General features: G+C 45.4%; 1 protein-coding gene across 1 annotated transcript; it reads right to left on the bottom strand.

The window, feature by feature from the left end:
* Positions 1-8956: 8956 nt before the first annotated feature.
* On the bottom strand, positions 8957-13609 carry GPR50 (G protein-coupled receptor 50). The gene is made up of 2 exons (XM_068533866.1): positions 13423-13609; positions 8957-10551 (listed from the first exon to the last, which is right to left on the bottom strand). The coding sequence occupies exons 1-2, from the start codon at positions 13607-13609 to the stop codon at positions 8957-8959; spliced, it is 1782 nt and encodes a 593-aa protein (XP_068389967.1).
* Positions 13610-14059: the final 450 nt, after the last annotated feature.

Here is a 14059-nt window from a genome sequence, read left to right as displayed (position 1 = left end):
TGAAAAGATAAACATAATTGATAAACCTTTAGCCAAACTCACCAAGGGAAAAAGGGAGAGGGCTTAAATCAATAAAATCAGAAATGAAAAAGAAGTTAAAACCAACACCGCAGAAATACAAAGGATAATAAGAGACTACTATAAAAAACTATATGCCAATAAAATGGACAACCTAGAAGAAACAGACAAATTCCTAGAAATATACAATCTCCTAAGACTGAACCAGGAAGACAGGGAAAATATGAACAGACCAATTACCATCAATGAAGTGTAATCAGTAATCAAAAAACTTCACAAGTGAACTCGACCAAACATTTAGAGAAGAGTTAACACCTGTCCTTCTCAAACTCTTCCACAAATTGCCAAGAAAGGAACACTTCTGAACTCACTCCATGAGGCCAGCATCACCCTGATACTAAAACCAGACCAAGATATCACAAAAAAAGAAAATTATAGGCCAATATCACTGATAAACATAGATGCAAAAATCCTCAGCAAAATATTAGCCATCCAAGTCCAACAATACATTAAAAGGATCATATACCATGATCAAGTGGAATTTATCTCAGGGATACAAGGATTTTTCAATATTCACAAATCAATCAATGTGATATACCACATTAACAAATCTGAGAATAAAAACTATATGATCATCTCAATAGATGTAGAGAAATCTTCTGAGAAAATTCAACATTCATTTATGACAAAAACTCTTCAGAAAGTGGGTATAGAAGGAACATACCTCAACAAAATAAAGGCAATATGCGATAAGCCCACAGCTAACATCATAGTTAACCGTGAAAAGCTGAAAACATTTCCTCTAAGATCAGGAATAAGACAAGGCTGCCCACTCACGCTCACCACTTTTTTTCAACATAGTATTGGAGGTCTTAGTCACGGCAATCAGAGAAGAAAAATGAAAGGAATTCAAATTGAAAACGAAGAAGTAAAATTGTCACTGTCTGCTGATGAGATGATGCTATACATAGAAAGGCCTAAAGACACCACCAGAAAAATACTAAAGCTCATCAATGAATTTGGTAAAGTTGCAGGACACAAAATTAATGTACAGAAATCTGTTGCATTTCTACACACTAACAATGAACTATCAGAAAGAGAAATTAAGGAAACAATCCCATTTACAATCACATCAAAAGAATAAAATACCTAGGAATAAACCTACCTAAGGATATTAAAGACCTATATTCATAAAACTGTAAGACACTGATGATAGAAATTGAAGACGACACAAACAGGTAGAAAGATATTCCATGTTCATGGATTGGAAGGATTAATATTGTTACAATGACCATACTACCCAATGCAATCTACAGATTCAATGCAATCCTTATCAAAATACCAATGGCATTTTCAACAGAAATAGAACAAATAATTTTAAAATTTGTATGGAAACACAAAAGACTCTGAATAGCCAAAACAATTTTGAAAAAGAACAAAGCTGGAGGAATTATGCTCCCTGACTTTAGACTATACTACAAAGCTATTGTCATCAAAACAGTATGGTACTGGCACAAAAACAGACATATAGATCAAAGGAGCAGAACAGAGATCCCAGAAATATACCCATGCACATATAGTCAATTAATCTACGACAAAAGAGGCAAGAATACACAATGGAGAAGACAGTCCCCTCAATAAGTGGCACTGGGAAAACTGGACAGCTACATGTAAAAGAACAAAATTAGAACATTTTCTAGCACCATATACAAAAATAAACTCAAAATGGATTAAAGACCTATATGTAAGCCTGGAAACTGTAATACTTCTAGAAGAATACATAGGCAAAACACTTTTTGACTTAAATAGTAGCAATATTTTGGGGGATCTGTTTCCTAAGGCAAAGGAAACAAAAGCAAAAATAAACAATGGGACCTAATTTAACTTAAAAGCTTTTGCATAGCAAAGGATGCCATCGAAAAAAATGAAAAGACAACCTACTAAATGGGAAAAAAATTTTTCAAATGATATTACCCATTAGGGGTAATATCCAAAATATATAAACAGCTCATACAACTCAACATCAAAAAACAAACAGCCTAACTGAAAAATGGGCAGATGACCTGAGTAGCCATTTTCCAAAGAGGAAATGCAGATGGCCAGGAGGCACATGAAAAGATGCTCAACATCACTAATCATCGAAGAAATGCAAATCAGAACCACAATGCGATATCACCTCACCCCTGTCAGAATGTCTATCATCAAAAAGACTGATAATAATAAATGTTGACAAGGATATGGAGAAAAAGAACCCTTGTACACTGTTGGTAAGAATGTAAAATGGTGCAGCCCTGTGGAAAACAGTATGCAGTTTCCTCAGAAAACTAAAAATGGAACCACCATATGATCCAGCAATTCCACTCCTGGGTATATAGCCAAAGAAAATGAAAACATTAAATAAAAATACATATGCACCCCAATGTTCGTAGCAGCATTATTTACAATAGCAGAGATAAGGAAGCAACCTACGTGTCCATTAACAGATGAATGGGTAAAAAAGATACGGCATATATATATATATATATGATGGAATACTACTCAGCCATAAAAAAGAATGAAAATTTGCCATTTGCAGCAACATGATGGACTTGGAGCATATTATACTTAGTGAAATAAGTCAGAAGAGAAAGACAAATACTGTACAATATCACTTATATGTGGAATCTAAAAAAAATACCAAAAAACTACCTAATATAACAAAAAAGAAACAGACTCACAGATATAGAGTACAAACTAGTGGTTACCAGTGGAGAGAGGGAAGGGGGGAGGGGCAAGATAGAGATACGATTAAGAGGTACAAATTATTATGTATAAAATAAATAAGCTACAAGGATATATTGTACACCACAAGGAATATAGCAATATTTTATAATAACTATAAATGGAGTATCACCTTTAAAATTGTGATTCATTAGGTTGTACACTTGAAACATATAATATTGTACATCAACTATACCTCAATTTTAAGAAAACCCAACATTGAACACTTTAAAATGATGAAACTTATGGTAAATGAATTATATCTCGATAAAAATGTGTATATATTTACTATAGAAAGTGTTAAAACATGTGTGTCTTTTCACATATGCATTTTGGTTTTGTTAACAAAGTCACATACCATTCTCTGCTTTTTCAACTTAATATGAATTGAAGATATTCCACATCATTAAATCTTCCTATGGCAGTTTTTAAAAAGAACTGCTGATACATCCAACAACACTCATGCTTCTCAAAAGCATGTTTACCAAAATTAGCCAGATTCAAAAGCATACATGTTATTCTGTTCCCCTTAGTGAAATTCAAAAATGGGCAAAACTGATCTGTGATATTAGAGGTTAGACTAGTGGTCAACTTTTGGGGAGTTATTGACTGAGTTGGGGCATTTAAGGGCCTTCTGGGGTACTAGAAGTGTTCTATATCTTCATCTGGAAGATGGTGATATAAAAATATGCCTATAGTAAAAATCCATTGATCTGTATGCTTAACATGTTTGCATATCATTGTATATAAACTATAGTTCAATTAAAAATAAAAAACAAAAAAATAAATTAAAAAAATGTGGCATCAGTGCAAGGCTAGACAAACAGACTAATGGAATAGACTAGACCACTCAGAAACAGCTTGATGATTGATGATAGATAGATAGATAGATGATAGATAATTTTTATTTTTATGTGACTAACCAATTTACAGCAAAGTCTCCACTACAGTTCATTTGGGCAAAGGATGGCCTTTTCAATAATTGGTGATTAAATGAAAATATGAACCTTGACTATATTAAAAAATGAATCTTGACCCCCTACCTCACACCAAACACAGAAAATTAACTTCAGATTAAGCATAGACTTACATGTTAAAGGCAAAATAATAAAGTTTCTAAAAGAAAAACTAGGAGAATATATTCATTATATTAGTCAGAAATTTCTTAAACAGAAAGTATTAGTCATAAAAGAAAAAACTAATAAATTGCACTTCATAATATTAAGGATTTTTGCTCATCAAAAGATACAATTAAGAGAGAGGGAAGGCAAACCACAGACCGAGAAGATATTCGTGAAATACATATATTTGTATCCAGAATATATAAAGAACTTCTACTTCCAGTAAGAAGACAGGAACCTCAGATTTAAAACAGTCAAAATATTTGTTCAAACTCTTCACTTTTTAGAATATCCAAATGGTCGATGATCATGTGAGAAGATGGTCAACATCATTATTCATTAAGGAATTGAAAACTGCAAATACAATGAAATAGCAGTAGACATCCAGTAGAATAGCTAAAATTAAAAGGGCTGAAAATACTGAATGTTGGCAAGAATGCAGAGCATCTTGAACTCTAATGCATTGCTAGTAAGAATATAAATTGTTTCAACCACTTTGGAAAAATATTTGGCAGTACTCACTAAAGCTAAATACACATATACTCACGACTCAGGAATTCCAATCCTAGGTGTATTTCCAAGAGCAATGAGTTCATATATGTACCAAAAGGCATGCACAAGAATGTTCATTAACAGCTTTCTTCATAATAGCTCCAAACTAGGATACACACCGAATGTCCACCTATAGTAGAATTGATAAGAAGTTCTTATACTCAATACAATGGAATTCTACACAGCAATAAGAAGGATGGACTGCTTCTACCCAAAGTAATATGGATAAATCTCACAGACAAAATGATGAGTGAAAGAAGCCAGATACAAGAGAGTATATTCCGTATGCTTCCACTGAAATAAAGCACGAGAACCAACAAAATTAAGCTGGCATAACAGAACCTTCTAAGTGCTGGAGATGTTTTATATCTTGATTTGTGTGGTGGCTACATAGGTGTGTATATAAGTAAAAATTCGTTCAACTTTACACCGAAGATTTATGTACCTCACTGTATGTAAAATTATAACTTTATATAAAATTAAATTAAAAGACGTGTACAAAAATCTTTATAGAAGCATTTTTCACAGTAGTCCCAAATCATAAACAACCTAAAGGTCCATCAATAATAGAATCAATCTATAAATTATGGTATGTTCATACTGTAGAGTACTACATAAAAATGAAAACACACACCAAACTACTGATACAAAAACATGACTGAATCTCAAAAACATAATTAATTGAGCAAAAGAAGCCAGACTAACATATGATTTAACAATTCCACTCCTAGATATATTTCCAAGAGAATTGAAATCAGGGACTCAAATACTTGTAAATCAATGTCCATAGCAGCCAAAAAGTGGAAATAGCCCAAATGTCCATCAGTGGATGAATGGACTAACACAATGTGGTGTATCTATACAACGGAATATTATTCAGCCATAAAAACAATGCAGTACTGACACCTGCTACCACGTGAATGAACCCCGAAAACATTATGTTCAGTGAAAGAAGCCAGACCCAAAATGACAAATAATATATGATTCCATTTATATCAGGTACCTAGAATAGGCAAATCCATAGAGACAGAAAGTAGAATAGAGGTTACCAGGGGCTGGGGGAGAGGGGAATAGGGAGTTATCATTTAACGGCTACAGAATTTATGTTTGGGATGATGAAGAAGTTCTGGAAATGAACAGTGGTAATGATTGCACAACATTGTGAATGTACTTAATGCCACAGAATTGCACACTTAAAAATGGTTGAAACGGTAAGTTTTATGTTATGGATATTTTATCACTATTTTTAAAAAGAAACGGGACAAAAATACATACTGCATGCTTCCATTTATATGAAGTTCTAGAACAGGCAAAACTAATGTATGGTGATAGAGGTCAGGATAGCGTTTGCCTTTGGTTGGGGTATAGACTGGAAGAATGCAAAAGGGAGCCTTCTGGAGGGTCAAAGGGGTCGTTACACGGATGCATACCTGTGTAAAAGCATGGTCAAACTTTCACTTTACAGTATATACATTATATTTCCATTTAAAAAGAAAATAAAGAGGAATAGAAACTGGGGGAAACTGCCATTTAAAATTTGCTTCCATTTCTTTATCCCTTGATCATGGAGACTTAGGTTCACCTGGAGGCAGATTCTCTCTTTGGGGAAGTCAGTAAGATTGGCCCTTCCGATTCAACTTGTATAAAACCGGAAGCTTTGCATTGTCATGGAGACAACTACAAAGCACCTTAAAACTGACCGCAGAGATTCAGTGTCTTGCCTTGGTTACTCATAGTGGGCATGGCTAGTCAGAGATGTGCTTATGAGGCTTCTTGACTTCGGGAGTGGAAAGGGACAGGATAAGGGAAAGAGGGGCAGAGAAAAATATTTCTTGGCTATGTATAAACAGGAGGCACTGCGCTTCAACCGCTGTTTGTTCCCATGGGAGTGGATTATGGGGGCAGAGGTGGGGAGGCAGGAATGATGAACGCACCTTGCAGGTGAGCAGAGTGGATGAGGTGGCTGCTTTCATGAGATTCTGGGCATAAGCAGTGTTGCTTCAGGCATCTCAGAGCGGAGTGTGAAACAAAGCTGTAAAAAGTGCCAAGAGTTTCTTCACCTCTCCCATCACCTCTCAGAACCCTGCACCCAGTTCGGAGCATTGAGACACAGCGTCCTTGGTTTGAACACTTGCAATCTTACCCAAAGCAAAGCTCCTTGAGTGAGGGCAGACAGGGAGAACGCGGAAAACATGGGGAGAGGGTGGCAACTGTAAAGCAATTTGAGCGCACGAGTAAGCATCCTTCTTGCGTGTCCAGGGATACTAGGCAGAAATGTGGACAGGGAATCAGCCTGAGGTACAGCAGCCACTCTGTTGGGGCTTGAACCACTGGAATTTGGGCATCAAAAGTGAAGATGACCTCAGCTTATACTTACAGTCTAGTTAAACCTGGATAGAACTATATATATGCCTAACTCCGTGGGTCTATGTATATGTGCATGTTTTAATGTGTATACTTTCTTAACCAAGTTAATATCCTACCATGTATTATTTTGAATCTACTTTTATTTTTATGGAGTAGTCTGTTTGGGGCATTACGTTGTCATTAGAGATTCTTTTGAGGCTATGTTCCTGAGGCTAGGACGCTTGCCCAGTTGCTGGGGTCTCGCCACCTGACTTCCAGCTAGAGAGGAACCCACCTGTCCTCCCGTCCCTCACTCCTGTGCCTCCCCCCACTGGATTGTGGGCTCTGTTACTTGGTCCCAGTAGCCTCCGGAGTTGTGACATAATTGGGGCCCAGCTCCACTCCTTCCATGGGGGTAAAAGAGGACCCGTTTTCAGAAGCCTTGGCAGGCAGGGTCCAGAAGTCCAAGAGCTGGCAGGTCAGGTCATCCATTGTCACCGTACTAGTGAGAAGAACACACCACACCCAGGGAGCCCTCCTCTGCCTCCACCCCACCCCGACCTGGCCACAGTTTCCTAAGCCAGGCAACTGTGGAGAGAGGGGTCATGTGACTCGCCCTGGGGTATAGCAGGGAGGGTACTTGCATCCGAGTCTCTTGATCCCCCAAGGGGTATGCTTTTCCACCCACCCCCAAGCCTCCCCACAAGTGAATCTGGTGGAGGAAGCAAATTTATCCACAGATCACACACCAAAGACACAAAAACACTTATTTAATTGCTACCACAAATAGAGAATTGAATTAAGGCAGTATAATACATTTCCACTTATCCTTACAATCTTTTGTACAGTAAACCTTGCTTTAAGTGTCAATTTGAATCAATAATCGAGATTTTTATTAAACAATGTTTTCTTGAATTCTAGAGAAAAATCATTTCCTGGGCTGTCAAGTGTGCTGATACAAGACATCTACACCTAAACACGGTGGATCACAGAACCTCAGCCAAGGGTAGTGGGCTTGGCTGATGTCGGCAGGTCTTCCTCCCCGCCTCCCCCCACCATCCCCGCCACAGCTAGGAGGCTCAGAGGGATGGGGGGCAGGAGGGAACCGCTTTTGAAGAAGCACTTGTTTACAAGTCCAGGCAGTACTCCATTCACTTCTGGCTACCAGTTATTACCTCAAATTCCCTTCTGAATGAAAAAGAAAAATGTAAAAACTGATTGCGTAAAAAGAGCAGGCTGTGTATAATATTAAAAGCATGACTGTAATTGATCCTAGCAACCATAAGTTTGGATGTGGGGAGAAACCAGTTTATGGATGGATTTGTTTTTCCGGAACTAAATGAAAGAAAATCCTGGCAAATACGAAAAAAGGTAAGTAACTACAAATAAGGTAAAACCATCTCATCATTTGCATTCGTGTTTGACTATAAAAATCAGCACCAATGTTTGAATTTTCACAAAATAGAAATAATTCGGTGCGGCAATATCTTTCCTTTTGCCATTTGATCTCATAGGCATAAATATTTATTTTAATAATAAGAGCTTAGTAAATTGTGTTCTTCAGATAGGGGTCATATTTTGTTGCTGGAATTTAGAAAGGAAACTGTTCCAAGTACCTGTACTTTATCGCAATTGCCTTTCGGACTGCCGTTCAAAGTACAATAAATACTTAAACACATAAAGCTCTGCGGTCACATTCACTTTACGGAAGGCTTTACCACAGCGCACCTTTACCACTGCGCATGCGCTCCTCCCCCACCCACCCCCTCGAGGAATGGGAGAAGAAAGCAGGAACAAGGAGAAGGAAATGAGGAGTGGGGAGAAACGGTTACACAGGAGTGGGGAAAAACCAAAGTCTACAAGTTCAAGGATCACTGTGGGCTCACAGTCAACCACAGGAGGAAAGGGAGGCTCAGAACAACAGAAGTCAAACTTGAGGGGAATTTGGTCTCTAAAAGAGCAAGCACACACACACACACACACACACACTCACACTTTTGCAGAGTACATAATGAAAGGTAGGTGTAGCTCACACTGTGTCTGTGAGTCAGTGTCCACGTGTGTCTGTGTGTAGATGCACTAAGATATCTCACCTTGTGTTACGTATGCTAGCCAGCCTTAAAAGTGGACCACTGCTTGGCCACCCCTCAGAGCATTTGTCACACAGCCATTTCATCAGAATCAGCTTCAACATCAATAACCATAACCTCATGGTAATCATTGGTGGCAATGGTGACCACAATGGGGTCAACAGGGGCAGCGGCAGCAGCAGGCTCCAGCGGGCTGGCAACAGGCTTGCGGGACTCAGTGGCGGGGTTGGAAGCGGGCTCAGGGAGGCCAGTGATGTCACACTCTAGGTGGCCAGCAGCAGTGGGCTCAGGCTGGCCGGCGATGGCAGGCTCCAGGTGGCTGGTGGCAACGGGCTCAGGATAGTCGGCAGGCTTCGTGTGGCCAGCGGTGGGTTTAGGGCAGCTGGTGGCAGGGCTGAAGGTAGCCTTGGAGTGGCTGCCGGCAGGGACGTGGTGGCCAGTGGCAGGCTTGGGGTGGCTAGAGGCAGGCTTGAAATGGACAGAGTCAGCCTTGAAGTGCACAGAGGCAGGCTTAGGGTAGACAGTGGCAGACTTGGGGTGACCAGAGGCAGACTTGGAGTGGCCAGAGGCAGATTTAGGGTGGCCAGAGGCAGGCTTGGAGTGACTAAAGACAGACTTATGGTGACCAGAGGCAGATTTGCGGTGGGCAGAGGCAGACCTGGAGTGGCCGGAGGCTGGCGTGGGGCGGCCAGAGGCACGCTCAGGTTGGCCACCTGCAGCATCACCAGGTAGTGGAACATTCCGGACGTTCATCGGCATTTCCTCCACAGCAGGACAGGCACGGGCAGGGCCTTGTTCACGGGCTTGTTCGCGGGCTTGGTCACGGGCACGGGCGCGGGCGCGGGCGAAGGCTCGGGCCTCCCGCATTTCCCGAACATCAGTGATGAGGCCAGAGAGGAACAGGATAGGATGCCGCATAGCATGGAAGATGGTCCAGTACTCCCTTCGGAAATTCTCATTGAGGAGACCGTAGATCACAGCATTGAGGCAGCTGTTGAAGTAGGCTACGAAGTAGGCTGCAAGATAAAGCCAGTTGGGGATCTTGCCTGCCATCTCCTTTGGACTGACAGCCACCAAGACAGTGAGCACGTTGATGGGGCACCAGCACACTGCAAAGAGGAGGAAGATCACAAACATGGTTAGAAAATTGCGAACCTCAGCAAGCTGGTTGTCAGGGTTCTGCCCAGCCGGCTCACGGGCTGCCAGCACTTTGGTCCAGATCCTCACGTAGCAGAAACCCACGATGAGCAGAGGGAGGACAAAGTGGATGCAGACGATGGTCACGGCAAAGGCAGGGTTGTTCAGATAGTTGAAGATGCAGGTGTAGGTGCGAGGATCATACTCGATGGTGCCGATGTACATGTTGGGCAGGACAGCCAGGACAGTCATGATCCAGGTGACAACCAGGTAAATGCAGGTATTGCGCACACTGAAGATGCGCTCATACTGGAGGCTGTGACAGATGTAGCAGTAACGGTTGATGGCAATCGCCACGATATTGAAGATAGAACCGACCACACTCAGCCCTGTGATGAATCCAACCATCTGGCACTGTAACTGGCTCAGATCCCAGCCACCGATGGCCATGGCGTGCAGCATCAGAGGATAGGGGTAGACGGCCACCAGCATATCAGCCACAGAGAGGCTAACCACGAAGATGTTGCCTGAAAAGCATATTGGGGCGGGGCAGGGGGCGGGGGGAGGAAGACACAGAAGAATAAATGGTTACATTTGGAAATCTACAAATATAAGCTGGAGGAAAAGGCCAGCTGGAGTCGTGACAATTTAGAATTCTAGAATTCTTTTAAAGAAATACAGTTGTGTTTTTATTTTTAGTTACAAGCATGTTCCAGATGATTCTGATGCACAAGCAGGTTTGGGGGACCTGTCCTTTGACAACCTTTTTTTCCTTTCAAACAACGTCGTCTCTGCTTTGGGAAAAAAGTGAAGTCAGAAAGCAGTAAACACGAAAGCCCGTTGGGGAGCCCTTCACACTCCCACACACACAGACCTGTGGCCATCACTTTAAACAAAAACAAAATGCAAAGCTTTGGCGGAGTAGGGGTTGGGGGAGGGCGGGGGGAGAGGGGAGCTGGATGGAGCTGTCTGTTGGAAACGGGCTGGAGGGTAGGGACTGGGGTGGGTGGAGATATTGGAGGACTGTCGGGAAGCCTCAACCTCCCCAACCCCGAAAAAAAACAAATTAGCCCTCTGCCTTCTCTAACTTACCATTCGCATTTACAACGCAAACATGTCTAAAGAGAACTGTCCGAGAAAGGGCATGTCGTTTTCTTAAGCGGTCTTTCCCAGCGGGAACAGACAATAATCTAAGACCTAGCCCAGTAAATACTTACCATTTCCGAGGTAACCTAAGAGTAAAAACTGAGGGCGGGGAGAGGCCCTGTAAAATTGAGTCTGAGAAATAGTGAGCAAAGAGGGAAAAAAATCAGGAAAATCCCTGCAAGGATTAGCAGAATTGCCTGCTTCACGCGGGTCCCCGAGCAGAGCCGGGCACCAGCACGTTCGCCGCCCTGCACACTGGTTCCAGGCCCCCGGCCCCGGGCTTTACTGGAGCCTGCGGGCTAAACAGGAAAGTGCTGGGGGCGGGGGGGGGCGGGGCACTCCTGTTTTGTAGGCCGGCGGTAGAAACGCTGTTTGTAAAACCTGCAAAGCCAAGTGCAGATGCGGAGCCCTTTCTCTGGAAACACCTCATTGCTAATTAGCATTGGTTTGGCAAAATATTGCACTTCATCTCGGACTAGGAGAAAATGAGCACTTTTAAAAGGGCAAAGGAACGGCTCGTTCTGCTTCCTTTCGCCAGCACTGCCAAGGCGAGGCCTCGGCGCTTTCTACCCAAGAGGTTCTTTCTAGGGTTTTCCCTCAAAGTAATGAATTCGGAGAAGAAAGGAGGAGAAGAGAGAGGGCAAAGACTTAAAAACAAAACCACAACAACTCTAAAAACCTTTATTTGAATTATGGAAGGAAAGGAAGGTGAAGGAGAAAAGGAAAAAAGAGAAAATGGACTTTGCAGGTGCCCCACCCCCCGGGGGCTCCGGGATTGGGCCCCTTGGGACCGCACTGCTGGAGTGCACGTGAGATCCAAGTGTGCGGCCCCACGTCTCCGGGGGACCGAGGAGAAATCAGACACACCCATCAGAGTTTAAAAGAAAACTTTTAATGACTGTGTGCCCGTCAGTGCATTTAGAAACTTGTGTGGTGTTTGTGATTCCTCGTCCAAGCAAAGTAACCCCCCAGAGACTGGCGGCCTCCACTCCCCGGCACCCCGCCCGCCCGGGTCCTGTGGGTGCCCGACCCCCTCAGACCCCGCCCCCTCGCTCCCCTCTGCCCTCCGGCCCCAGCCGGCCGGGATCCAGGCGGCGGAGACCCTGGGCGCCGCCCCCTCCCTCCCGGGGCCCGAGCTGGGAGTTTGGGCCCCTTCGCCCCTCCCCCACCTCCCCTCTCGAGCCCTCTCCCGCCCAACCTGCAAAGGCGGCTCAAGGCTCCGCAGCGTCTGCCGCCCCCGCCCCCGGCAAGGGGCGCAGCGCCCTGCAGCCTCCAGCACCGGCCCCCGGGCCCGCTCGCAGCCGGCCCCCTCCCCTTGGCACTGGCAGGCCGCGAGGGGAGTCTCGCTCGCCGCCCCACCTCGTCCCACATCCCCGTGCTCTGCGGTCTCCCTGCGCCCCCCACCATCCCCTCTGAGCTCTCCTGCAGCCCTCCCGCGATCCTCACCGGTTCTGCCGTCTTCTATCCCCCCGGGACGCCGAGCTCCCGAACCTTTCCGCCGCCCCGCCCTGCGACCCCCGGTACCCCGCTTACGGACTTCGGGATCTCCGCCGCCGCCGCCGCCGCCGTCGCTGCCACCGCCTGCTGCGCCCAGCCGGCCGCTCGCCTCTCTCCGCCGTGCGCCCTGGGACGGGCGGACGGAGCTCGGCTCCGGCGGGCTCAGACCGCCCTGCTTCACACTCAGGCGCGGGGGTCTGCGCTCCGCCGCCCGGGAGCTGCCCGGGAGCCGCCCTGGAGTCACAGGGCTGCGGCGAGCGGGGGCTCGGCCGGGCTTGGGCTCGGGCGCCGCGCTGCGCTCCGGCAAGCGCCGCCTCAGCCGCCGAGAACTTAACTTTACCGGAGCGGGTAGCAACCCCGCTGCTCCCTCCGCGTTAATTCCTCCCGCGCTGCCTCGGCGCGGCCACCTCTGCGGCGTCCGGCTCGGCGTGCTGTCCCCGGGCGGCCGCCGGACTCTCCGCTCGGGTGCCGGCTCCCTCTGCATCAGGTTCCCGACGGGGCCGGGCTCGGCGGTGTGCCGCGCACCGCGGGGACAGGGATTTGCACTTGGATGCCCAGAGCTTCTCCGAACCTCCACAGCCTGGAGAAGCTCTAAGTTTATGGGGCCCCCCGGCAGAACATCATCACTCAGGCTGGCAGGGAAATGGGGAGCAGGGCCCGTCCACAGGTTCCCTATTGCAGGAGCCCAAACTAACACCCTAGGTAGGGGTTGCAAGTGGCTGCATGGTGGGTAGGGAGAAGGAAAGGGGTCTTACCAGAATTTCGGAGCTTCTTGTTCTTCGACACAGCCAAAATGACCATGGAGTTGCCGATCAGGTCTACGACTATGGTGATGACCATTGCGCAGAACATAGAGATGATTAGAGCCGGTGGGTAGTCTGGCTGTGGCAGTTTACAGCCAATACAGCCGTATGGGGTGGGAACTGCCAGGGTAGGCCCCATGTTGCTGCTGGAGACCGTTAGGTCCTCCCAGCCGGGTCTGGACAGCGAACACCTGCTCTGTCGCCAGGAGCTTCAGGAAAGCTGCCACCCCTCCGAGAGTCAGAGAGCAAATGACAGCTTTCCCGCCCCTCTCCGATGAGCTTTTAAAGCCTCAAGAGGCGGCTAGCCCCACCCCAAATCCCTCCCCCCGACCAATCAGAGCTCCCTGATCACCCCCGCTTTGATCTCCAACTCTTTTTGGACAAATCCACATCGAGGTGTCGTCTTGCTTCCGACTGCCTTGTATGTGCTTCCCCTCTAGCCGCTCCCCCTCCCACCACATCCCCCAGGTACCCTGCGTCGTGACCAGCTCGGAATCCACCTCCTCCTCCCCACCAGCCACTGCGCATCCGTTTCTAGCAAGTTCTCCCTCCCTCTCTTACGCAAACACCTGGCAAAGCGCTGTAGATT

Source organism: Eschrichtius robustus, chromosome X (genome assembly GCF_028021215.1).
Source record: "Eschrichtius robustus isolate mEscRob2 chromosome X, mEscRob2.pri, whole genome shotgun sequence".
In the NCBI taxonomy this organism is placed as follows: Eukaryota; Metazoa; Chordata; class Mammalia; order Artiodactyla; family Eschrichtiidae; genus Eschrichtius; species Eschrichtius robustus.
This window is presented reverse-complemented; position numbering and strand designations above follow the sequence as displayed.

Bases quoted from the DNA above. Each gene is read 5' to 3' on its own strand.
- GPR50 (XM_068533866.1), bottom strand. From the start codon at position 13,609: ATGGGGCCTACCCTGGCAGTTCCCACCCCATACGGCTGTATTGGCTGT. The intron at 10,552-13,422 runs GTAAGACCCCTT...TATGCTTTTCAG, and splicing joins CAAGAAGCTCCGAAATTCTG to GCAACATCTTCGTGGTTAGC.